This window comes from Juglans microcarpa x Juglans regia, chromosome 5S, assembly GCF_004785595.1.
Source record: "Juglans microcarpa x Juglans regia isolate MS1-56 chromosome 5S, Jm3101_v1.0, whole genome shotgun sequence".
In the NCBI taxonomy this organism is placed as follows: domain Eukaryota; kingdom Viridiplantae; phylum Streptophyta; class Magnoliopsida; order Fagales; family Juglandaceae; genus Juglans; species Juglans microcarpa x Juglans regia.
Genome location: NC_054603.1, coordinates 10847324 through 10874915, shown reverse-complemented (window position 1 = coordinate 10874915; position 27592 = coordinate 10847324). Strand labels below are relative to the sequence as shown.

At 34.3% G+C, this 27592-nt stretch overlaps 3 protein-coding genes and 1 long non-coding RNA gene across 6 annotated transcripts; 2 read left to right on the top strand and 2 right to left on the bottom strand.

The window, feature by feature from the left end:
• The first annotated feature begins 8198 nt into the window (after positions 1-8198).
• LOC121268324 lies at positions 8199-8764 on the top strand. Its single transcript, XR_005941146.1, has 2 exons — positions 8199-8313; positions 8433-8764. It is a non-coding gene; the product is annotated as an uncharacterized LOC121268324 (long non-coding RNA).
• A 467-nt stretch (positions 8765-9231) lies between these two features.
• LOC121268323 (pentatricopeptide repeat-containing protein At5g46460, mitochondrial) lies at positions 9232-12788 on the bottom strand. Its single transcript, XM_041172541.1, is given in 4 exon segments — positions 9232-9758; positions 10150-10804; positions 10807-11085; positions 11088-12788. Coding segments are annotated over 3 exon segments (2112 nt in total). The 5' UTR covers positions 12763-12788; the 3' UTR covers positions 9232-9758; positions 10150-10646.
• Positions 12789-14957: 2169 nt separating this feature from the next.
• On the top strand, positions 14958-20639 carry LOC121267653. Of its 3 annotated transcripts, XR_005941057.1 has the most exons (6): positions 14958-15350; positions 16081-16958; positions 17059-17157; positions 17930-18098; positions 18180-18324; positions 20251-20639. XR_005941057.1 is itself a non-coding variant. In XM_041171628.1 (4 exons), the coding sequence occupies exons 1-3, from the start codon at positions 15266-15268 to the stop codon at positions 17149-17151; spliced, it is 1056 nt and encodes a 351-aa protein (XP_041027562.1). In that variant the 5' UTR covers positions 14959-15265; the 3' UTR covers positions 17152-17157; positions 20251-20639. The 3 variants fall into 3 exon arrangements, 1 of the variants encoding a protein (XP_041027562.1); XR_005941056.1 differs by having other exon boundaries at positions 17930-18324; XM_041171628.1 differs by lacking the exons at positions 17930-18098; positions 18180-18324 and having other exon boundaries at positions 14959-15350.
• Positions 20640-21120: 481 nt separating this feature from the next.
• On the bottom strand, positions 21121-22254 carry LOC121267655 (membrane protein PM19L-like). Its single transcript, XM_041171629.1, has 3 exons — positions 21747-22254; positions 21592-21637; positions 21121-21465 (listed from the first exon to the last, which is right to left on the bottom strand). Exons 1-3 carry the CDS (start codon positions 22091-22093, stop codon positions 21388-21390), a joined length of 471 nt encoding a protein of 156 aa, XP_041027563.1. The 5' UTR covers positions 22094-22254; the 3' UTR covers positions 21121-21387.
• Between the last annotated feature and the right edge of the window lie 5338 nt (positions 22255-27592).

Genomic DNA, 27592 nt, shown 5'->3' with positions numbered 1-27592 from the left:
AACCCACGTGCTTGTAATGCTTGTTATACTGGCTTTAACGGATGGAAATCTAGCCGTCTCTTCAGTTACTAGTATTAAGGAGGAGTAATGCTAATAGGTTCCGTAATATAGTAAACTTCTTGCTATTTTAGATGACTTTAGTCAAAAGCCTTCAGCTTTTACCTATAAAAAGTTTTATATATATATATATATATATATATATATATGTGTGTGTGTGTGTGTGTGTGTGTGTGTGTGTGTGTGGGGCTGGGGTTAATGTACGAGGGGTAGAGAAAAAAGTCATCTTTCAGCTAACTATGTTTAGTAAAAGAGAAAAATAAAATAAAAGATAGTGTCGAGGTGTTGAGATTATCCAGACAAAAGAGAGGTGTTATTTCTTAAGGAGCTCTGAGCTCAATATCTTGTGCAGAATTTATTTGAGCTATACGACGATCAGTTGGGTTGTTATATCCTGGAGGTAGGGGTGTAACCGGTCCGGTTCGGTCCGGTTTTAGACAAAATCTAAGACCGAACCAGAATGTACCGGTTTTGTATTTTTCAAAACTGATTACGCACCGGTTACCCTCCTAAACCGGTACTTTCGGTTTTACCGGTTTTCGGTCCGGTCCGGTCCGATTTTCTGGTTTTTTTAAAATGTAAGTTTCACAATTTGTCATTATAAATTTGTTTATAAAAAAAAAAAAACTAATTTAAAAAATATTGTTTTATACTTTTATTATAAGTTATATATTAGTATTAGTTATAAACTTTTAATGATTTAGTATTAACATTTTATGTAATAATTTATAAATTATAATAAGAAATTATTTCATATATAAATATATATAATTATATATAAAACTTTCACATAAAAAATGATAATTATACATAATACATAAAACTTATATATATTAATATATATATAATATTTTATATAAAACTTATATATACAATAATATAAATATTTTTTTTTATATTTTTTTTTATCAACCGGTCCGGTTCGGTCCGAAAAATCCTAAAACCGGAACCGGACCGGAACCGGCCGGTTTTTACATTCTAAGAACCGGTCCCGGACCGGAGCGGTTCAAAACCGGTAAATCAACCATGCCCAAAAAGCATCCGGAGAAATTAGAGCGTGAAACAGAGGACGAAAAGGAAGCAAGGGGAAATACAAAATTACGAAAAGTAGGGGAAACATTAGCATCGTATTCGCTTGTGTAAAGGTCAGATCCAGTAGATCATTGTAATAAAGCGGCGGGAAGTGTTGTCTCCAACCGCATGTAAAAAAAAAAAAAAAATTATAACGAGAATACTTATATTGTTAGGAGGGAGACAGGGTAAAAAAAAAAAAACAATAAACCATAGGTTTGAGCACATATTCTTAGCTTAGCTAAGAGAGGATCACGTAAAGTGGTTTGAAATGATCTAACTATTAGATTAATTGGTTGTGGCATTAAAGATTTAAACCACTACTAGTAAAAAGACACTACAATTAGCAAGGGGGCCTATTTTCGTCCCTGCTACCTATGAGCGGCCTCGTCCGGCTAGACTGACAGGTAGATTGGCTAACAGGCCGTCCAGCCATCCAAGACAGAGACCCATAGAGTGACTGAGAGCAAGACAGAGATTGAGGTCCAAACTAGTAACCCAAATCCAACAAAACACCGCACTAATCTAACAATGTCAAATCATCCAACAAAAATCATACCAAATGAAAGCAACAAATAATCAACCAACCAAAATCAAATGAAAATCCAACAAAAAATTGAACGAAAATCGATTCGATACAAGAGAACATCGTGAGGCCATCAGTCTCTAGTTTGCAACCATGTCGTGTGGCCGTGGATCTCTAATTCGTCACAAGAAGAAGAAGATGGGATGAGAAGTGGCGGGGGCAACTAGGGATAGAAACATAAATTAGGATTTTTTTTTTTATATATGTAGGTGGGGCAGGTGGACATGTGGATATCCTTAATTAAATATGTTTCCTACCATGTTCGCCTGCCTAGTAATTCGGGCGAATTATCTACCCGCTACCACACGACCCAAGAGGGACGGACCCCCATTGCCCAGGCCTAACCACAATCAACTATTTTAGTGCATTTTGTAAGAGAATTTCACTTACATTGCCTCCATTATCTCATTAAAAAAAAAAGCAAGAATACAATAGAATATCTATATATAAAAAATCACTATTGTCGATAAATCCAAATGAGGATCAGCCCTTGTAGTTGCACTATGGCCCTCGCACTGACATGAATGCGGTTTGGTTAGGCGCATTTTGGAAATTTGAGGCCATTAAATCCATCGATGACACATGTGTAACAGTCGGGGTTTTGAAGAAGCGATGACTCGTATGGCTCATGTTCATCATGGGCGGCGCATGTATAGATTTGGTGGCCAAAATAGATAAGGTACTTTCAAACCCAATAGAGAAAAAAAAATCCAAAAATAAAAAAAAAAAATGAAGAAAAAACACTAAACATAAACTGAAGAATAAGAGAGGGAAATAAATAGGGGAGAAGAGAGGAAGACCCCACTCCCCTAAATCGGAGAGAGAGGTTTGAGTGTTTAGAACGGTGGAGAAAACAAATTTTAGAGAGAGTGAACGTTTTGATAGAAGATCAAATTGTAAAATTTTTACAATTTTACCCTTCTTTTGCTGACTACTTTTATGTCTTTATCCATCATTTACTTTTTTTTTATTCTAATTTTTATGTTTTTATCCTGCTGTTTTATATATTTACCCACCGTCTTTATATACAATTTTTGGTCTTCTTGAACTTACAGTTTATCTATTTACCAAGCATAACCTATGTTTTGGATTCCGGTTCTGCCGAATTCTTTTTCAGTTCTTATCCTATTCTTCTTCTGCCAAATTCTTTTCCAGATGTTATCTTTTCATCACCGCATTATTTTCTAATCGAGAGGCAAAAAAATTACAATGAAATCTGAAGATAATATCTTCAAAGATTTCAACATCTATTGAGATTTATAGGGAATAAAAAAGGCAACAGAAAAAGAGACAGCAAACAAAACAAAGAAAAAATAGAGAAGAACGGAATGAAAGTAAAATAAAAATTTAGGCAAAATTAGAAAAAAAAATTCAATTTTTTTCATTTACCTAAAAATAGACAATGGAAGGAAAAAAAAAAGTGAAAAAACAGAGAAAAAGAGTGAAAAAAATTTATAGAACAACGAAAAGGTAAAAAAAAAACAACACATATCCGAACACAATCTCTTCAAATATATGAAGATGTGTTCAGAAATAAACCCACTTCAAAAAAAATCTGCATCAACTCAGATCTGTAGGAAATGAACATCGCATTTCCCTACAGATGCACGATGGAAGAAAAAAATAACAAAAAAAAAAGTGAAAGAACAAAGAAAACGAAAGCAAAAAAAAAAATTACAGATGAACGAAAAAGTAAAAAAAATTTATACCACTTAGATCAGAACACGATGACTTCAAATATATGAAGATCAATTCATATCTATAGAGAATAAAAATCAGAAATAAACCTACCTAAAAAAATATATACATTGAGTCGGATCTGTAGGAAGAAAAAGAATTAAGATAAAAAAGTATATGAGAAAAAAATGAACATCAACTCCGATTAGTATGTAGAAAACACAAACACAATGGGAGAAACAAAGAAATAAAACCATTAAAAAAAAACCTACAGACTAACGAAAACGAAAAAAAAAAACACGGAGAGACCAACTTCAAAAGAAATTTAAATCAACTCCGATCTGTATATATATCCACATGTCAACTCACTAAAATGAAGAAACTGTTATTGTGATTAAAATAATACTTTTTTATTCAGCCATTGATTTCTTAAGAGAAAAAGTTATCATTTCAACTAACACTCGCCCATCTGTTATTCAGTTTGGTTAGTGGGTGTTTGTTTTTTCTTTTTTCTTTTGTCAAGTTTGGTTAGTGGGTGTTTGTTGGCGCTCTCTCTCCTTACTTCAATCCTGCCGGTCCGAAGAAAACCTTTTTAGCTGTTATTTCTTTTTCCTATTAATATGTTGTTTTTATTCTCAAACTCATCTCAATTTATCATTATAATTTTTTTAAATTTTAATATAAAATATAATAAACAATTTAATTTTTTCAAATCTCAAAATAATAATAATTTAAAAAATAATATTATAATAATATTTTATTATTTCAACTCAATTTAACATAAAAATCAACTTTCTCATGATACAAAACTTTCCCACAACCTCCGAGAAACTTCTATTGAGAAAGCATGGAAATTTCTCGTTTCTCATTCCTTTTTTATTCTCTTAGTTCATATAATTGATTTAACTCCCAATTTATTCTTTTAAGACGGCTACTATTGTTGTATGATACACAACTTTCCCATAGCCTCCGAGAAACTTCCAGGCAATGGAAATTTCTCGTTTCTCATTCCTTTTTCATTCTCTTGGTTCATATAATTGACTTGACTCTCAGTTTATTCTCTTAAGGCTTCTACCATTGTTGTATAATACATAACTTTTCCACAACCTCCGAGAAACTTCCAGGCAATGGAAATTTCTCGTTTCTCATTCCTTTTTTATTCTCTTGGTTCATATAATTGACTTGGCTCTCAGTTTATTCTCTTAAGGCGGCTATCATTGCTATATGTACTTATACTTTTGCATTGGTGAATGGTGACAAGACAGTTTTAAAACTAATTACTTTTTATGGTGAAAATATGTAAAATGAGAAAAAAAAAATAGTGTTTTGCACTTGTTCAAAATTTGTGAGAACATTTTCATCCGGTGTACTGTAAATTGTTTTTCTTATAATATGAAAAAGAGTTTAGGAAATGTTCTCAAAAGCTCTCTTCATCTGGGTCTCTATTTAAAAAAGAAAAAAGAAATTTATGAGATGAATAGCAATTTTTTAAATATAAAAACCATTATTTATCTCCTAAATCACTTTTATCAATATTTTATTCATTTCAATTAAATTAATTACTCTTCCAATCATCTAAACTTTCTCTCATACTCCTATTTGTTATAGTTTTAAATAATAGTTTTAAAAATAATTTAAATAACTACAAAAATGTAAAAAAATAATAATTTTAAAAATATTTAAAATAATTTTTTATTTAAAATATTCACTAGAGTAATAGTTCAAAACATAAGAAAAAATATTGACTAGTTGAATTTATAAATAGAAGTGAGAGAAAAATATAATAAAGAAAGAATAGAGAAATATTATCTTAATAAAATAGGAAAATGATAGGGAATGAAATGTAGAAGGTTTTTTTAATATGAGTTAAATTTAAGATAAAGTTATAAGAAATGTCATTTTTATCTAAAATTTAAGGAAAAAATTTAGAAAATCGGATCAGAATACTGTTATATATAACATCTAACACAAAACTATTTTGATGATTGTACGTTTTGAGCCTAAAATTGGAAAGGGGACTGCTACTTTGCCAGCTCGACTGGGTTTCTTCCATACCAAATACCATTTTTTAGCTGCCATCTCTTATTTATTAATCTTTTGTTTTGATTCTTTTTTTTTTTTTTTTTTGGCGTGAACTTGACCTATGGGTGTATATTAATATCCCTACTAACTTATTCCTCGCCCCCTAAAACATGCCATGTGTATTGTTATTTTTTAAAATTGAAAAATGTCAAATATTATATCTTTTTGTATTTTCATATCAAGGAAGAAAGACGGCATTTATTTGGTAGAGGATATTGAGACGCTTGAGGCCTCGAGGGCTTTACAGATTATTCACCATATGGGAATCTCTCACTAAATACTTGAGGGAGATTATCTTATTGTTGTTGAAGCTATTTGATCAAAGTCAAGAACAAAAGTTTAGCTAGAGCCCTAAGTGATGTGCTTATTTCTCATTTCCACTTTTTTGATGTGCTTCATTTCGGCCATCAAGAAAATGTGGTAGTGCATACTTTGGCCCAAAATTCACGTTTTGTGGGCAATACCCTTCAATGGTGGTTCACTCCACTTGACTTTATTCTAACTTGTTTAGCAATAGATGCGAAGAGATGTTCTGCTGTGTAATTTTAAGTCTTGCCAGCGTTTGTAAGTATATGACTTTCATTGTATCTGCTTCTTACTATTGAATGAAGCACTATTTGATTCTGACAAAAAAAAAATTGACCATGCCTTGTGAAAGACAATATGCTAACAAATTTACTGAAGCAATTAGTGGGTAAGGAATTGGGTAACAAATTTTCAACTCACAGTTCCCTACCTCAGTCCTTGGAACCCATATACACAACTACTCAAAGTTTTCCAATTTCACATGAATGCCCTTAGTTATTACACACATCCAATTTTCCACGGAAATACTAAGCATCTTTTTTTTTTTTTTTTTTAATAAGTAAGAGGTAAATACTAAGCATCTTGTAATAGTTAAAATTCATCTAAATCCAAGAGTGGCAATGGAAATCATCCTCACACAGAGTAGGACGCAGATAATTTTCAATTCTGGAGCCAAGCAATTTAAAAAAAAATTTGTGATGATATGGAAAAAATATAAAAAAATCTTTTCCTTTCACTTGATTTTTAAAAGGGGAAGAGAGAATGTCCAGAAAACAGTTCTATCATAGCATGCACCTGAATTCATATACATATTTATCTTCATTTATCAACATATGCACATTGATATAAATTAAATCTAAGCCATGCCATCAACCCACAAGGTGCAGACAAACCAGTGTTATCATGCTCTCCCATTTCACATGAGATTGAGTGCACTACACAGTTGATTCCTAATTTGGATATTGAGAATATCTTACTACTATTCATTATTTCATTATAATTTTCCACTTATTTTTAATTATTATTTACTATTATATAATTTTTTTATTATTATTTTTTCACTATTATTTATAAATAGTTGAAAATATTTCATTATCCAAACACAATTGATATTTTGAGTGAAATGCATTATCTTATAATTTCTTGATGCTTTCTCACAGCCTCCGAAAAACTTCAAGGCAATGAAAATTTCTCATTTCTCATTTTTTTTTTTTTTTTATTCTCTTGGATTGAGGATTGAGGTTTTGTTGCATAAATTTCCAAGCATACATTTTATGAAGTTCAGATGAAATATAGAATCATCAATGCCATCTTAGAGGAGAAATAGTAGTCCACAATGCGGGATGGGCAAATTCGCAAATCAAGAGGCAATATGCGATCAGCATAATAAGGATGAATTGGTGAAAAAATGGATGACATCATGCTGATAAGGTAGAAAATTTGGAAGGCCTAGGAGGGGTCTTAACTCGAAATGGGTTCGACTATAAGGCTCATACTTTCAGAGTGGGGCTATGTTGAATTGGGCTAATTAGGAAATTGAATCTCACATTAGACATTTGAATTGAGCAATAAAAGCCCCAATTTACTAAGCCTATTCATCTGCTTACTACTCAAAGTTCAAATCAGAGAATAACAAATTATACTGGATTTTTTCCTCAACAAAGAATTGTAAATTGGTTATAAGGTAGTGGTTGGTGTCCTTGGTCTACAAGTAATGATCGTAAAACCTTGTACATTTAAAATTGTGAAACCTCTTGATCAATCGGTTCGATTCGGTTCAATTTTAAATTTGTTGATGGGTAAAATCAAATTAAACAACTCTGTTATAGTCAATTAAAATCTGGTATCAATGATAAAGTGATAATCTCTTCAATAACATGTTCATTGAGATTCCAAGTTTTGATATCCCATCTTCAATTTCATATAACAGTACTCACAAAACATCCTTGACAATGTCTAAATTTGCTAGCAAATTAAGCATTATAAAAATAAAAATTATATTGGTCTAAGGTATATACATGAGTTATTTTATTTTTTAATTTTTGTATCACTTTTATCTGATCTTTAAAATTGGTTCATCTTAAGGTTTGGAGCAGTGCACCGCTCGGTGTTACCGCTAGTTGTAAAAGTAATTTTTTTTTCACATTTTTAATGTATTTAAATATTTTTAAAAAATAAACCAATATACTTAAAATCATTTTAATCATCGTTTGGTAAAAAATAATAATAATAATAATAACCTAGCAGTACGTTTTGGTAATCCCCAAGTGAGAGAAAGAGTAAGAGGAATGTGAGATTATTTTTAGCAGCCTGCTTCTGGACCTTCTTATCAGGAGTTCCTCAAGGTACTCGAGGTTGATATTCAGCACACTCATGTGCTGTGAGCTCTCTCTCTCTCTCTCATGGAATAATTAATAAATTTCTGATGTAAATTTGGAGAGAGAAGATGAGTGTGGGATGTGTTTGGAGCCATGCACCAAAATAGTTTTGCCGAACTGCTGTCATGCCATGTGCATCAATTGCTACCATGACTAGTATTCTCCCATCTCATTTTCCTCCTTTGCTTGCCATTGTATTTCGCTGCCAATTTGTAATGATGGAGAGTAGCTGTGATTCTTAAGTTGCAGTCTTCATTTGCTTTTGTATTTCAAAGGAACACAAGGTCAGAATCTTGCCCATTTTGCCGGGGAACTTTAAAGAGAGTGAATTCAGGAGACTTATGGGTTCTGACATGCAGTAATGATGTGGTAGACACTCACACATTACTGAAGGAGGATATAATACGGTTCCATCTCTTCATAAACAGTATGCTTATGGATATTCCTGATACTCTGTTTTTAATATATTACGAGTTTTTATTTTAATCTAACAGAATAATGATGTACAGGGAGAGGGAAGAGTAGCATTGCTCTTTCCATGTGTTGCGATGTATTTGACATAGATTACTGATGTTGAACTCTTGCAATATAGGGGAGAAGGTCGCGTTTTGAGTAGCTAAAGCAATGTTTGCGTTTTGAGAAATACAAAATCTCTGACAGAAAAACACAACATATCGGTTGTATGGGATGGAAAATATGGAGTCCAAGAGTTCACCTCTACCAACCTTTTATCATCCTATTGTATCAAATCATTGATAAATAAGTGGAAAATAACAGATTCTTTTAATCATTGGATGTTATGTCATGTTAAATAAGAGATGATAAAATGATGGAGAAAGGATAGCATATCTTTGTTTTAATGATGTCTTGTTCGAAGGTGATGGTTATGCTAATGCCTCTCTGATAAGGTCAATGGCGATGGGAATCTTGCTATGTACCGTTTAGTATAGCAAAAGTCTGCTACTTCAATTGCAAAATGCGCAACAACTTAATGAGTCCAAGATATATTTTCCTGGGCTTCATAAATGCAACCAAATGTCCTGGGAAAAGGAAAAAAAAAAAAACAAAAAAAAATGCAAATTAAAGACTCGTTGCATTATACTGAAACATGACAGAAATCCAGAATGATGTACATTGTCCTTCATGCTGAAGAATTTAAAGAAAGCATGTCAATTTTAATCTAAAATGAAGTACCCTGAGTCTACTGAATGAAACCAGCCAACTTGTTACCTAATTACCTCTTCCAATGGTTAGCAACAGTTAATGCAAGCCAAAGCATAAAACATACGTGTTAAAATTCACAGAACACAACTTCCATCTTTCACATTAGCTAGATTAACAACCCCACCAGTTTCTTCATGACTATGAACATACAGTTGCAATTACTTGTCACCACTAGACAACATTTTAGCAGCTAGAATGCTCCTATTGTCTTGCCTAGAGATGTAGTCTAGATAACATTTTAGCTTTAAACTGCCTTCCGTTCTCTGATGACCTCTTCACCTACCGATTTCACATCGCTGTCAGGTTCCATTTTTGTCTTGTGCTTCTGTTCTGCTGCATACTTTAAATTCTATTTCCAGCAGTCCATATCCTGCAACCTATCTTGAACAGTGCATGCACTGGTTGAGGATGTTACATGAATCGTTACAATTTTTTTGAACTCACAAAAAATATAATAAATAATTTAACTTTTTCAAATCTCAAAACAAAAATTATATTAAAAAACTACATTCTAACAATATTTTTTATTCATTTTTCAACTTTCATCTCATATGTCAACTTTCATCTCATATGTATAACCAAACGAGTAAATTTTTGCATATCCCATGCAGAACCTGTGTATGAGTCCCAGTTTGCCAATCATTTTCCTGAAATAATTCCACCTCATTTAATTGCCTTTCTTAAGAATTCAATGCTACTTTCGTACCACTTATTAACCTAGTGAATTTTGAAGCATTGGAGCCCACAGAAAACAGTTTTTCTACTGACCGTTCGCGTATAACATCACCAGAAGCAGCTTTGCTTGCAGAGCTCCTTGTGGAATTGCCAAGGCTCTGAGAACTCCCATTTTATGCAAAAACCATCACCAGCAATCACATGTCCCTTCAATTGATGTAAAGGAATATGGAAAAGAGTTTTCCTGCAAAAAGTACCACTGGGTATAAAGACTGTTTCTTGGAGACCAGATTACTTCTCTGCTCAAGTTTGGACCAGCTATCACTTAATGCCTCAGTATCTACATTTGAGGAACCTTAAAATTATCTACACCTGAGGCACCTTAAACTAGCCAAACTGGTGTGTTTCCGAACCACATATAAGATAGCCAAGGAGACTCTTAATGATCTCGCCAATCTTTAAACAGTATTGCTGATTCAATGGGTATGATATGATATGCATAGACATGCTCTACTGCAAATCATTTCAAATATTATAAAGCCCCTCAAAACAATTCCACAGAAGTGCATCCTAAAAATACAAGACCAGAACTACCAATTATCCCCGCAAGAACAAAGACCATCCCTGAAGTGATGGAAGCGGCTAGAATCTCTTACAATGATCTCCCGCCCAACAATCTTAGCTATGAGCTTAATGGCAGAATGGCAGTCACCACACACACGAAGATTCTTCATTACTATTATTGTACTCCCTCTACAGTACGAATCAACCCAAATCCAATGGCTAGCCTTTCGCTATGATAAGAGAGCATCTCTTCCTTTTGTTCAACCTCAACATCATGCAAAGCAAACTGATGATCGGGAACATAACCAAATTCCTTCATCTTTCCTCCCAACCAGTTAAGCTTTTCATATATTTTTTTGCTGAGTGGGTGCGACCTATCTCCAGAAAGAAATTTATGCCTCAGTCCCTTAAGAATAACCCAACTGGATCCTGGTTCTTTTATGATCCCTCTATGTTTCATCTTCCCCGTATCCTGGAGACATCACCCCATCTATTTGCAGATGCATATAAATTAGATAATAACGCATATGCTGCACTACAATTTGGTTCTAAATCAAAAAGGCATTTTGCAGCTCTTTCAGCCACATTCAAGTTAGAATGCATCCTACAAGCACTAAGCAAAGCTAGCCATACCATGGAATTCGCCTTCATAGGCATGCGTCTTATTAACTCCTCTGCTTCTTCCAACTCACCACATCGACCTAGGACATCAACCATACATGCATAGTGTTCAAGCTTCATCTCAATATGTTTACCTTCACTGAAATATTTGAAAACACATCTCCCTTTCTGTAACATCCTGGAATGGCTACATGCAGAAAGCAAACCTGTGAATGTGATTTCATCCGGGTCCACCCCCATACGTATCATTTGGCTAAAGAGAGTCAGAGCCCAGAAGCCACACCCATGTTGTGCACAACCAACAATAATTGAGTTCCATGAGACAGTATTCTTGTTACGAATTCTTTTGAATACAGCTAAGCCATCGTTTATACTTCCACATTTAGTATACATGACAATGTTAGAATTACCCACGAAGACATCAGTCGCTAAACCTAGCTTAACAGCTACTGCATGGACCTCTTTGCCCCTATCAAGAGCCTCTAATCCACAACAAGAATTCAAAGCACTGGTGAAAGAAGATTGATTAGGAAGGACACCCATCTTTATCATGTCCCCAAAAACCGTCAATGCATCCTGATACTTACCATTTGAACCATATCCGGTTACAAGAGCTGTCCATACAACTACATTTTTATGCGTTACCTCATCGAAAGCCTTACCAGCATTCTCTGTTTGCTTGCAATTTGCATAAAATGTTATAAGTGAAGCAGATATAAATTCATCAAAGCAGTACCCTAACTTAATATTATGTCCATGAATCTGAACACCTAGATGTAGAGCTAGTATATTTGCACAAGCTGATAACACACAAACCAACGTGGTCACAGTGGGCTCAACACCAGAACCTACCATCTGCCTAAAAAGACACAAAGCTTCAATGCCCTTCCCATTCTGATCAAGCCCACTAATCATCGAAGTCCATGATATCACATTACGAAAAGGCATCTTGTCAAACAATCTCATAGCATCGTCAAGTCTGCCGCTACCACAATACCCATAAAGCATTGAATTCCACGCTGCCACATCCCTCACCGGCATCTCCCAAAAAAAGCGCTCAGCCATCTCAACTCTCCCGAACTGACAGAACCCATTCACCATCGTGGTCCAAGAAACGACATTCCTTTCAGGCATTTCACCAAAAAGCTTCACGGCCATACTCAAATCCCCACAATTCAAACACCCTTTAACTATCGAATTCCAACAAACAATGTCTTTATCCGGGATTTCGTAAAACAGCTTCAAGGCATCGCGGAGTCTATCATTTCTGGCATAACCGTTGATCATCATGGTGCATAGAGTCGCATCGAGGACGGGGATGTTATCGAGGAGCGCTCGAGCTGCGTCTAATCTTTGGTTCTTTAGGTGACCAGACAACAATGATTTGTGAGAGGGAGTGCTTGAGTTGGCGTAATCGACCATGCCCAGCAAGCATCCGGAGAAATTAGAGCGTGAAGCAGAGGACGAAAAGGAAGTGAGGGGAAATATAAAATTACGAAAAGTAGTGCGAAACATTAGCATCGTATTCGCTTGTGTAAAGGTCAGATCCGATATAGCATGTAAAAAAAAAATTATAACGAGAATACTTATATTGTTAGGAGGGAGATGGGGTAAAAATAAATAAATAAACAATAAACCTTAGGTTTGAGCACATATTCTTAGCTTAGCTAAGAGAGGAGCACGTAAAGTGGTTTGAAATGATCTAACTATTAGATCAATTGATTGTGGCATTAAAGATTTAAACCACTACTAGTAAAAAGACACTACAATTACCAAGGGGCCTAAGAGTAATGCTACATATAGTTGTGGAATGCGCAAACGCGATGCAGTCGTTTTGAAAAAAAATATAATCTACTATTAAAAAATTAATTTTTTTCATGTGAGTCTTATATTTATTCACTTTTTTCAAAGTGACTGCACGGCGCTTGCACACTCACGACTGCAAGTATCAATTTTCTTTAAAAATTTGAGGCCAATAAATCCATCGATGACACGTGTAACAGTCGGGGTTCTGAAGAAGCGATGACTCATATGACTCATGTTCAGCATGGGCCGCGCATGTACAAATTAGGTGGCCAAAAGGCAGTAGATAAGGTATTTTCAAACCCAATAGAGAAAAAAAAAATGCAAAACAAAAAAGATGAAGAAGAAAAAATACTATAAACATAAACCAATGAATAATAGAAGGAGATAAATAGGAGAGGAGGGAGGAAGTCCTCACTCCCCTAAACCGGAGAGAGAGCTTTGAGTATTTAGAGAGGTGGAGAAAACATTTTTTAGAGAGAGGGAACCTTTTGATAGAAGATCAAATTGTTATAACTTTGGACACTTAAATCAAACGTTCTATAGTTGTCATTGTATTACCTAATCAATCCAAGAAACTTAGAATCAAAATATTCATTTGCTTCCATTCTTCAATCCTCCCCTCGTTTAATTTATGTTGCCATAATAACTTCAATGTTGGGACCATTCCTCTTCTCCACAATTATTAATGGGATTTGTTAACGTGCCCTTTTGGCTAGAAATCGAAAACGTGACCCATTGATTTGGAAGGACAATAACATCTGCATGCATGCGTGTATTTCTTTTCAAAAAATGATAAATGATATATTCAAATCTCAAATGTATAGGTCTTGCGTAAGTCTTTTATGTATTAGAAAAATGAAAAAAGTGTGCAAAATTCATTTTTTTTCTTGATGGAGCTTACATTTTTACAAAAAACTTGTATATTTGAGACTTGAACTTAATATTACTCATTTAAGAGTTTCAAATACAAAAATATAGTCCCATAAAGTATATCTTATAATATTTATTTATCATGAAATACTACTTAAAATATTTATATAAACAACAATAAATATTGATCTGTCTCCTTTCTCCCTTAGAAATTTCCCATTGCGTCTTGTTATATTGCAAACATTCATTTTGGAACTGCAACTTTTAACTTTTATGCACCAAAACAATGAAGTGAATGTGATCAATCCATCATGATGAATCTACACAATTCCTTTCAATAATAAATATTTGCAAACATCATCAATTCCTATTCCATGGCACAAACAATACAAACAAAACTAAGCAAATTCCACGCCACTCAAACTTCCCCTAATCTATCTCATATCCCTTCCCTCCCCCTCCATCATTTTCATCCGAAAATAACATTTATTCAAGACTTTAGCAGCCACCCTTCAAAAAATTGCACTCTCGTTTTTAACAAAAAAAAAAAAAAACAAACAAACAAACAAACAAGGAAAGAAAGCGTTATTATCTTATATTTTTACAATTCGATACTTCAATTTTTAGTTTAGAAAAATTGAAACTTGAATTTCAAAAAACTTACAATTAAGTACTTCCGTCAAATTTTAAGTAGAAAATTAATAGAAAAATTATCACGTATTAGCTTTCGATTGACTGAATTAGATATTTATGTCACATTTCAGACAATCAAAGATTGACGCATTGGTTAGTTTTCTAACAAATGATTAACAGAAATACTTAATTATAATTTTCTTGAATTTCATGTATGAATTTTACAAAGAAGATCTTTAGTTAAACGTAAAAATCTAAATAATGTTGTTAAATATTTTTTTATAAATTAAGAAGTTAAATAAAAAATATTTAAGATGCGATGGTGAAAAACTTCACTTCCGACATTGTTCAGTAGACAAGCAGTCAATAATTTATTAATTATTCCCAGAGAGACAGAGAGACAGAGGGAGAGAGAGATAATCTACGCATCCTCCATTCCACATGCGACGTTTCAATATTTTGCTTCGGAATTTCCAATAAATCATCTGTTTCAGACCCTGCTACGTCGCCAGTCTACCTTGCTAAGTTAATATATCCAATTTTGAAACGTAAACATAAACACAACATTATTACAGTAGAAAGTTAAGAGAGAGAGAGGGAGACAGAGAGAGTGTGTGTGGGGGGGGCACTCAGGTACGCGATATCAGAGACAAGCCACTTTCTGTGAGAACCCCATTGTACGATTCACCCACGAGAGCAGCCCCCCAATTCAATCATGCCATCCGGTCCCAAGAAGAGAAAGGCTGCAAAGAAAAAGAAAGATAAGGAAATCCATAACCCCTCAACCAAAAACCCTCAAGGTACAGACTTTTGCCCTCCTCTTGCTTTTTCGAATGGGACTCATCCACGATCGTCTATCTGTAATTCAATCATGCACTCAACTTTTTCAACTTTTGTTTTTTGATTTATTACTTTGCCAACTTTGGGTCACTGGGTCTTTGATAATATGTTCTGTTTCGCTTGATTTCAACTCTATCAGACCAGTCTACACTCGCCCATCTGTTTTTCAGTTGTACACTTCCCTATATTTCAGTGTGTTTTTTCCTTTTCCTTTTGTCAAGTTTGGTTAGTGTGTTTGTTGGTACTCTCTCTTTTGCTTAATTTCAGTCCTACCGGACCAAAGAAAACTTTTTTAGCTGTCATCTCTCATTTATCAATCTTTTGTTTTGAATTTTTTTTGGGCGTCAATTCCTATGGGTGTATATTAATATCCCTTGTTTTGCTTGATTTTGAACTCCTATGATTGCAGACTAACTTATTCCTCAGCCCCTAAATCATGCCATGTTTATTGTTATTTTTTAAAATTTAGGTTGAATTGAAAAAATAGGTGTTTGCTAAACAGTTGTTTTACTTGAAGTTTTTTATTGTATTGATTGGATTGAATCAGCTTACCCTCTGTAACTCGGTCATAATTTATTTATTTACTTTTATTTTCATTTATGGTCGAGTTGGCTTAAAACGTATATGTTAAGGTGACTCGTTGAGATTGATTTTGATTGTGAATCTTCTGATTGAATCAAACTATGGTAGGAAATGACGATATGAAATCTCAAGATGGGAAGGAAAGTGATGATGGTGAGGTTAGTAGCCCTGTATCTCGGGACCAGGATAGCGATCAGAATCCATTTAATGAGGGGAGTGAAGAATTGGGGGAGAGAGATTCATCATCCATTCGACCATATGTTGCTGAGGAAAGGACTATGTTGGGAGTCCATAGTGATGTAGAGGGTGCCCAGAAAATAGGCTTAGAGGATGATGGTGTCGTTGTAATCGAAAGGGAACTGAAATCTGAGGAGAATTCTGAGAGCAAAAATGTTAGCATAGAGCATGTTGAGTTTGCCAAGGAATCACATGATGGGGATGAGCGTAGCTTTAGCAGTAGTAGTCCAGATGATAAGCCCCAAATCACTGAGGAGAAACCAAACGAGGTGGCTTACAATTCAGTTTTGGAAGCACGATCATATGATGATTTGGATAAGCCGGTTGACTCATCCCAGGTGGAAGTGATTTGGGTTGCTGATGATGGACTGGCTGGGGAGACTTTTAATTCAATTCCAGAAAGTGCTACTCTTGTTGATTCTCTACAGTCAGTGGTACCTGTGTCCCAAGAGACAATTGAAATGGCCCCAAGTGCTCCAGTTGAGAATCCAGTGATTATGAATGTGGTTGAAGTAAGCGAGGAATCAAGGGAGGGTCCAGCAGCTGTGACGGATTTTTCATTGAAGAAAAGTGAGGAAGTATTTCCTTTATCTTATGAAAATGTACAGGCATCTTCAAACATGGTGGAATCTGTTTCAAATGGATATGAGAGTAAAATATTGCCATCATCAAGTGCTCCTGTTGCTGCAACTAGTAATGATGCAGCACATGTCAAAGATTCTGTGATTCCTGAATGTTCTGAAAGCCAGGTATTGCCCCCATACTTTTCTTGATTGCAATTTGATTATGGATTCATGGGATAATGCATTGAAGATAAATCTGATTATCTTTTTCTGAGTTGATATTTAGCCTATAGAAGCGCCAGCCCCAAAAGTGGTGCAAAGAACCTCCTGGTTGTGTTGCTGTGGATTATTTGAGGTGCTAGCAGGCTTTGGGAGATAAGTTCAGGTTGCGATTATTTAACCCAATTTATATATATTAGTTTGGCCTATTTTTTTTTTCCTAAAATAATTATGCGGTGATATACTGGGATTTGCTCAAATTTTTCTTTTTCTGTGCATTTCTTCCTCCCCCTCCTGGCCAGAGTGCGGCAAGCTTGGCTGTTATTAGGATGGTGTTACTGTTTATAGGAGATTTTGGAGGTATAGGCTATTGATTGATTATGTCAGACTATCTGATAGACGACAATTTTTGCATAGTCAGTCTTATATTACAAACATTAGGATTACAACAAAGTTCTTATTGCTGTAGAGACCAGTCTTACAGCAGCCAAATGTAGTTTGCCCATCTAGTATGCGTATGGAAGAAAAAAAATAGGTTTCCATGGAATTTCTTTCTATCATTTGCCTTGTAATTCATTTGTCCGTTCTTCTTTAGCAAGAATTGGACAAAGGACCTCATGGTATATATCAATTTCTTGATGATGTAAATTTCACATTTATGACACATGGTCTGTGAGATATAAATGGGGTAAATATGCTATCTTAGAAGTTTGGACAAGTGCTTAAGAATCAAAGGGTAGACAAGATATGTTGGTGAAAATTCAATTTTAAGGAAATTAGGATATAATTTTTAAAAATTGTGAATTGTGAATTGTGATGATTGATGGGTGTGAGATACCTTAGTTGCTACGTTCATGCAAAGGGATAGTATATTTGTTGTTGTGTAGCCTGCATAATAAAAAAGTTGGTGCATTCTCTCATCAGTTTACTTGTGCCAGAAACCCAAATAAACGGCTTCAAGGACAGCCACATTATGAAGTAAAAGAAGTGTTGGGTGTTCAAGAACAAGCATTTCTGCTTTTTGGATTTCATTGTTAATGGATATATTCCCGAGGAGATTGAGGTTACTATTCAGTTGGGATGCTAGGGTAATGAAGTCAAACAGAGGTAAATAGATTAAAAATTGGTATACTCTTGTGTAATACTGAATTGAGATGATAATTTGAGCCGAATTTGTTTAATATGAAGTTTCTACGAAGACATGGGAAGGACAGAAAAGACTTGAGAATTCTGATAAAGGATGGAAGGAAAGAAAAAAATTTGAGATGCCGTGGTGATCAGGCAATGGCTAAACCTTTTAAGTTGAATTGAAGCCTCTGAAAGGATGGACAAGGTAAGTATTAGAATTGTGAGATAAGATGATGGCTTCCCTGCAACTTGTTCTTTTGGTCTTGATGAAGTGAAATGAGAAAGTCGGATCTTTGGTTTTTGATTTAAAAAGGTGGCTACTGAAAAAAAGCAAAATTAGGTGGCACATTTTGCTAGTTGCATATTTTGATGCGCTTTTGAAAGGTTTAGCTCTGCCAAGACTTCTGCACTTTATAAATATTTCACTCAACCAAAAAGAGCCCAAATCGTAAATTCATGGTGTTGCCTTTGGAATTATTTTTAATCATTTAGAGATTTTGAGAGCCTTATACTGCATCATTCAATGGAATTTTTTCAGTTTCTTTCTTCTCTGTTTAAGAAAATATAAAGATTTTCTGTCATATGCCAACTAATCTTGCTTTCAGTTTTAGTTTCTTTTTTCGGTGAAATCGATTCATGAACCCGACAGCTTTTTATGATTGCATGGTGTTCTGTATACCGAATAAAATTGTCTAGGCACACTTTCTATAATGCATACGGCGACCTGCATCAGTCATTCTTCATAGTTATTTATTTTTCTTTCGTCTCTCATAGTTATAATGTAGTGTAGTTTCTCCTTTATTGACTCTCTCTCTCTCTCTCTCTCTCAAACACACACACAATTCAAATTAAGGATTGTAAATCATTCATTTCAAGTTACTTCTTTTTCCTTTTTCTTGTTCTTCTCTCTCTCTCTCTCTCTCTCTTGAGATTGTTCTTTTGACAGGTGAATTTATTAGTAGTTTGTCGAAATTTTATGTTTCTCTATTATGATGAAATAAGCTTAGTTTTAATAAACTACTGAGGCACTCATATAGGAGCAAAAGTTTCCCTCGAAGGGAGAGCAAAAGTGATTTTCATTTATCGTCGAAATATGTTATGCCATGTGAAATCCTGATAAGATCATCGGGCCCATGTTCTTGTTTCTTTCAGTCTCTCTAACCTCAAATCTGATATATTCCTTGGACTTTCCTACTACAATTGACTGGAAAGACTTTTGAGTCACACCCAGCAAAGCTCCAACATTCCACAAGCTTCTTAGTAGGTCTCAGGTTTTGACAGTAAGCTATGTTTTTTGGCAAGCAATTTGTGGAGCAGATGTCTTAGCAAGTCTGATAATATTTCACAAGTAATGCACATTTGAGATAGAGACTTCAATTGGTATTGGAAAAATCATTGCAGAAGGTCTTGGATTTTGCAATGTCTGTTTCATTTTCTGCTTGTACTCCATTTTCATCCCTGTTGAGGGTCCCAGTGAGCCCCACATCACCTTCTGACTGTATCCTTAGCCTTTAGTTTTTTTTCTCTTTAGCCTCTTGTATTATGCCTCATGCAGCTTTTCCCTTCAAAGACCTTTAAGTTGTGCATGTGATACAAGCAGTAAGTCCCCGTTCACATTCCTCTATTTTTCGTATATTTTTTTTAACTTATGATGTTTCTTGTGCCTCTGATATTCTGCATCATTTGGTGCTTAACCTTTAAAGGACCTTGGGGATTTGATTTTGGAGACTGGATATGGTAGTCTCTAATTCCTCGCAAATTTGTTTTCGGGTTGCATTTGCCTTGCTCGATGGTGTGATCTGAAACATCGAAAGAGGCAATTTTTTCCTGCTTGATTGGATCACAATTACCTGCAGAACTTGCTCTTAGGCCTTGTGATTTGAACAGCTCTTTATGGCTCTTCAAATTTTTGTTACTTTTCATTTTTCGTTAGATTTAAGACCATGTATTGCTTAGTAGTTGTACAATTGTTTAAGACTTTCTAAATATTTGGTGAATTTATCTCATGCCTTGGACTTGCTAAGAAAGTAAAAAGATTGACATAATCTTCCCCCCCTCCCCCCCCCCCCCCCCCCCCCCCCCCAAAATGAAATTGTAATCGATTATTGCCATGGTTTTCTTTTTGATGCAGAAACAGAGCATGTATGGGCCATGGTTTCCTTTTGATGCAGACACGGCATGCATGGGCTTCAGTGAACTGGTGAATCTTGTGAAACTTAAGAAGGATTTTGTCTAGAGAATTTTTTTTTATTTCCTACTGGAATTTCTTGGTTTTTCCCAATAAATACCAGGCAAGAAGCTTGATCAGATAAACAGCTTGAGGTTTGTGGTGATAGTATCAATATTTGTTGGCGGCTTAGTGTCCCTAGCTTTCAGTACATGTCTTGTTAATTTTGTAGTTTTTTTTTTTAAATATTCTAAATGGTGTGTAGTACCTAGTTGCTTTGCATTGGTATGGTGGTGGTGCGATGTGGATTTGCAAATTCTTCTATGATATTAATATTCCCTTGATTGCTTTCATGGTGTTTTCTAGTGGATATGAACTCACTCTCTTTCCAAGAAATTTGTGTTTTGCTTTTACGGCATATGGGTTTCTATTAATGATACAGCCATTCTTTTTATTTCATGCTTGCTGGCTTCTTTTTATTGATGCTTGATGCATTTGTAAAACACCAATCCATCACGATACATCCCCTCTTTCTCGGATTGTCCGTGGTCAATATCTTCCCAAGAACAACATTTCATACAAAAAAGACTTCTTTAGAAGGCACACGAGACCTACTTTAGAAGGTTCCGTAACCAAGTTTTTCTTTCTCACTACTTATGTACTTTTTCTTAGTGCTTAACTCGATCAGAATGCATTGCAAGGCATTATTTGTGTATCTATCACGTTAAATAAGCTCTCGATTGCAACAGAAACAAGGATAGACTTCTCTGCCTAATACTCATCGATTGTTTGAACTATAAAGTTGGACCTTTTCCTGTTTGTCAAGCTTCGGTATAATGAAATTGTGCTACTGTTTCACTTGAAGAAAATCACTCAAGTTGGTGGGACATTGTTGTACAGAAATATAGCATTTTTTTCCAAACCATTTCTTACTGTTTTTCCATACAAATCACAACAACTGCTAATCACACCAATCACACAATAGCCTGCCAATTCTTTGTCTAGGTTCTTATACGGTTCAAGTGGTAAAAAAAAGGGAATTAAAAAAAAAAATGAACACAAGCCACACAAAAACCATTTCTGTACTTTTCAAATTTATCTTCATGCTGCACCATGAATGGCCGCAATGTATAGAAGCTGTGTCGCTGAAAGGATGATTAGGAATGACTCCATCGTTCTCTGCAAGAAAACATCACTTAGTTTTTTGTCTGATAAAATGGTTTTCAGACTTAATATTGAAAGTGCAGGTGATTATCCTGTTCTTTTCAGAAAAATGAAGAGGAAAACTGGTTTCTGGTCCCTTACCAGACGAGCATTTCTGATGCGGAGCTCAATCTCTTTGCAGGCAAACCTGCACAAATGTTTAGCTGATTAGGATCAACAACAAAAACACTTTTATGATGCATTTTGTCATTACTGTTTAGAGATGCATAGGAAAATTGGAGAGTGGTAATGCTTACCCCATGGCAAGGACAGTAAGAGTCCAAGCAATAAGGGCTGCTGTAGCAGCAGATGGCAAGCTTTGAGCATTCCAAGTACGAAGATGGTTTAATCCAGATAATGCTGATGCGGCACCAACAACTCCGGCTAGCAAAGCAAACATGACGAAGAATCCGGTGGCAGCATTTCCCATTGGGAAATATATGGGGGAAAAATGCGCCGGAAGATCGAATCCAGGACCAATGATGAAGCCATGATCAATTGCTCTATTCATAGCCCAACCGCTGATGCCCAGAATTATGACATACATGCAGAAATTGAGGGCCAAAAGGAGCCCGGCGACGGGTTTCATTTGCTGACCAGCCATCCTTGAACAATATGGTTGAGGTCTAGGGTGAGAAACTGTTGAAAGAGGACAGAACTAGTACACTTGATACATGTGTTTCATGCAAGAGGGGGTTTTATACATAGCATGGCATAAAGGGTTTTTGGTTCTTTTCTTGCTGAGGTTGTTGGCTACAAAAATTTCTGTGGTGGTGTAAAAAGGATGCTTGGTATTCAAGGCAAGCCAAAAACGTAATGGATTCTTGCTTGGCTTACATTGCTTTCTAAGGTACATTCTTACTCAGGCTTTGTGCCGATAGTGTCCAAGGGAAGAAAGTGATATTCTTTGCCAGTCTCAAAGGAGCAGCTTTAACTGTCCAACTCATATGCTTTGCCAGTCCCAGAAAACAAACCTAATTGATCTTGTTAACGATTTAGGTTGAAACTTTCCAAGTGAACAAGATTATTGTCTTTGCATATGTTGCATGTCATGGCAATGTGTCTTTAAAAGAGAACATATATTTGAAACCGTAAATTGTACAACTGCCGCGTAATTATTTTGAAAAAAATGAATCAAATATGGATTAACTCACATGAAAAAAATTAATTTTTTAAAAGTGAATCACTCTCTTTTTCAAAGCAATTACGCGGCATTTACGCACTTCACCGTTATATATAGAATTACTCATATATTATATATATATATATGAAGGAAGTCACATTAATTTTTCCCAACTCGTAAATGTTGAAAATTAATGTGTTGTTTGAATAGTGAGTTGAGATAAAATGAAAGTTAAAAGTTTAATAAAATATTATTTTTTAATATTATTATTATTTTAAAATTTTAAAAAATTAAATTATTTATTATATTTTATGTAAAAATTTAAAAAAATTAGAATGATAAGATGAGATAGGTCGAAATCAACTCCAAATCCAAAAATTTTGCACGATAATTTGTCTTATTTGCATAGAAGCACAAGGATAAACGTGATTAAAGCTTTCTTCGTTCAGTACAGTACAGTTTTTTGCCTCCCTTAACTTTCTTTTATGTTAATAGAAATGATATTTTGTGTAAGTTTTATGATTTTTTTTTTAAATGAGTAAATATAAAATTTATATAAAAATATTAATTTTTAATAATAAATTTTACTTTTTTTTAAGTGAGTTTGCGGGATTTGTACATCTTAAAATTGAATCTAATAATCTTATGTTAATTACCCAATATATATATATATATAGAAGATTACACAGGAATTAACTCAAACTATACTACGTAATTTTTACAAAGATTGGTCCTCAACTTATTTCCTTGGTTTTTGACATCAGATGGTACAAAATGAATCTTAAACATTTAAGTCTTTAAAAATTTTAAACATATATTAAGATTTTAAAATTAAATTAAATTTTAAAAAATTATGTATTATTTTCTATTTAAATTTATTTTAAAATTATTTTATTTTCAAGTCAGTGTGTAAAGTACACTTTCCACATCATTTAAATTTCTTTTTAAAATTTCTTTTCTAAATCGGATTATGTTATATAAACATTTTAATAGGTGTGTTATCCATACCGACTTCTAAATAAAATTTTTGTTTATTTTATGCATAGTCTACTGTTTTTATTAAGAGCACTCACATCCAGATGAGTAAATTTTTCCCTAAATTTTGACTAAAAAATATCTTTTCATAAGTTTTTTCCTAAATCTTACTCATATTTTTAAAACATCTTACATCTCACTCCTTATTTTTTCTCTATTCTATTAAAATACTATTTTTTTATTCTTTCTTTATTATTTTTCTATTAATTTCTTTTTACATTTTTAACTACTCATTTTTTTTGTCTTTCGAGAAAAGTGCGGAAGAAAATTTGTTAACTTTTTTTTTCACATTTTCTTAATCAATTATTTAATTATGTGTTGCATCCATATTTTCGATTGTTCATCTATAACAATTTTTTTAAAAACTAATTATCTCTCTAAATGATAATATTTTTAAAATCGGTGCTTTCATAACAATAATATTTAAAAAAAACTCATATTTTCACAAATGGTTAATTATTATTATTTTTTTAAAATGGATCATCTCAATGATGACATTCTTTCAAATTTCAACTATAAAAAATATAAGTATGAGAAAAAGTATAGATGATAGGAAAAAGATTTTTTTTACTAATTAAAATAAAATATTTATAAAAAAAATGATTTAATGATAAACAGTAACTTTCCGAGTCACTACTCAGACCCCAAAACTTTCCCTTAAAATAGTCGTCAATTGGGATAAAGAGAGATTTTTGCAATGTTTTGAATACCGTACCGAATGTCGTACCGGTCAAGACACTGGAACGAAATATTTCGGTATCGGTACCGTTTCGTGTACCGTTTTGGGATAGTATATATATGAATAAATTATATATATAAATTATATTCTAAAATAATAGTCTATCTATGCATAAATTATATATAAATACATATATATATATAAATTATAAATTACTTAGTCTGAATTGTGAGTCAAAAAATAGGCTTGTAGTTTGAAAAAAATGAAAAAAAAAATTAAAGGTCGAAATACAGGCCGAAATATAGGCCGGTATTTAGTCCGGTACAAAACATATATGATACCTGTACCGACCACTAGGCCGGTACGGCAAATACCTGCTAGTACGGTACGAGATTAAAAACAATGACATTTTTTTTCAGAAAAAGAAAGTTAATTTTTTTTATTAAAATATAGAGAAGGAGACGCTCTGCGAAAACGGATGCGGACGCTCTAACTAAGAATCTAGGATGAAAGCGTAAGCAAACCAAAATTACGTGTTGGGACGTTGGAAAGAAAGAGCCTTCCTCCATGCCATCAAGTTACCAAAAGAAAGAGAATTATTACTGGTTTTTAAAAAGAGAAACTCTCTCTCTTTAAAAAACTCAAATCTTTGCAGTGTTTTTGCTAGAGTCTTCCTCTCTTTTCCCTTTCCAATATCGCTTTATATATATACTTTGGCTTTCATAGTAGTGTTTTATTCTCTCCCCTCCACCAGTTTAGTTTTGGTCAGATTTACCACACTCTAGCGACCAACAACCGCCGATCTACTAGGACGATGCAGAACCACGGCGAGAATCCCGATGAGTGACCATCATGCATGGCTTGCTTCCGCGCGTGAAGGTCACGCGCTGTCGCGCCCCGACGAACACACCAGCTACATGTGACACACTAGCAGATCCCCCACCTCACCTCTCAACCATCGGCACGCGGTCTTCACGCTCTACCACAAGTGCTCAAGAAGACGGATGCTCTGTCGCAGATCAATTCATCTGATTCTGTGCTTTCTACTATATTATCAATTTCCCTAACTAATGATCTTGAAAAATGGAATACAGATCTCTCCAAAAAATATCTCAAGACAACAATTTTCAGTGCACCCACAGCTTCCACCACTTTCAACGGCAGTTCCACAGTTCACATAGCAATCGTCTTTTAAAGCGACACCCTCTTTGTAGGGCATGGGTGGGGACCAAGAAATTGGTCCCAAAATCTCCTTTTTTTTTTCTATTTTTCCTCCACATATTCACTGTGGTTATTGTACTTGGGCATTTGTTGAGAACTCCACCCCCTCCACATGTATTATATTTTCCTTATCTGAATGAAAACTTACTTGCTTAGAAAAAAAAAATTATCAAAAGAAAGATTTCAAAATAGAAAAGTGAACAACAAATTATTTTTAGAATATATTTTTTGCTTGTTTAGAATATATTATTGTAGAATATATTTTTTGACAAATAATGTCACAATAGCATAGTACAAATAGTTTAAAAATAGAATTGTAAAATAGTTGTACATAATGGTTGTTCTTTATTACTTACTTTTCATACAGTATTTTTATTAAATTTTTTACAGAAAAAAAAAAAAAAAAAACTAGTATAATAGTTTTATTTTATTAAAAATATTTCAATTTCAAATTTTACATGATACTTATCTATTTAATAAAAAAGTTATTATTAATATAATTTATTTCTTTATTTCACAGAAAACTCGTATGAGCGAAGTGAGTGCCTTCAATGTCCTCGTCCACTGATTTTTTTTCCAAAATGCCCCTACTGTAGCCGTTTAAATCTCTGCTAATTGGCGCCAAACCCCTGCCATTCTCCCATCCTTAAAACTCATACAAACTCTCTCTCTCTCTCTCTCTCTCTAGCAAGAAAACAAGCAGGTCCAACACTAACGGATTTCGTAAGGGTTTCTTTCTCACCTTGAACTCCAATTATACACTTTGTCATCTTCTTCTTTACAAATTTTTAAGTCCTGGGTAATCTTTCTTCTGGTTGTGTGATTAGTTTTCTTTGTAGTTATACACTTCTTCATCTTCTTCTTCTTCACAGGAGAATCTATGGGGAGTAGGGAATCCGCTGCTCAGACAGACTGGGATGGAACTAAAAACCAAGATCATAATGGACTTCATGATCTTGAAGATGTTGAGGATATCTCAGAACTGAACCAGGGCACCGAAGGCCAAACGGCAATGGGTTCATGGGTTCTAGTAGATGAAATGGATGAACATCTTATAGTAAAAACTGATCGAGGGATCAAGAAGAAAGAAGAAAAGAAGAGTGTAACGAACTCGAATGGAAGAGCTGTGGATTGTTGCGAAGATTATTTTATAGTGAAAGTGTATGAAGATTTTTTTAGTATTGGATCCGTGCAGAAAGAAGAAAATATTGAAAAAGATAATGAGAATGAAGTTTCTGTTGGGGAGAACATTGAAAGGTTCAAGAAGCAAGAAGTTGAGGAGAAAGAAAAGAGAAATCAGTTAGATAAAGGAGTACTCTACGAAATGGAATCCGCATCTTTGTTTGGAAATGGTGGAAATGATCCCTTTGAAGAGTGTCGTCGATACTATGAAGAAAGAAGGTTTCTTGAGACTCGAGTAGCTCAACTCAAACAAGAGGTTACCCTATTGGAGGAGAAGACATTAAGGAGGACAGTGCCGAAAAAATCAATGGAAATTGGGCATCAGTTGAAGCAAGATTACATTAAATTCCTGATGAAGTGCTGTCGTGGAAGTACCAAGATGGTTATGGAATTTCTGAAAAATGATGCTCCGACTGAACAGATAGAGAGACAAATTCGCCAATTGGAGAAGCAAGTGGAACATGTAAGATCAACAACAGATCCTGAGCTTTGGGGCAACATGAAGTGAAGAAGGGACAGAACCAGTCAGTATTCAGGCATAGCCAGCCATCCTTCTAATATGTGGTTAGTTTGTTCTAAAAGATTTTGGTTTAGCAAAAATAGATACAGAATTACATAATAACTGTAGTAGAAACAAGGACCAACTTTAGAGATCATTGGTTTTGCCTCGCTAAGTTTGTAGAGAAATAATGTTGATGCAATCATTTAGGCCTACTGTTTCCCAGAAGAACTCCTGGCCATAGCTGTGCAGTTAATTTGCTTTGGCTAATAGTTTCATACCAGGACCATATACAACACAGAGACCAATCTTTAGTCTAAGCACTCATAACTTGTTTACAACTTTCAAGCCACGTGTCATGCCC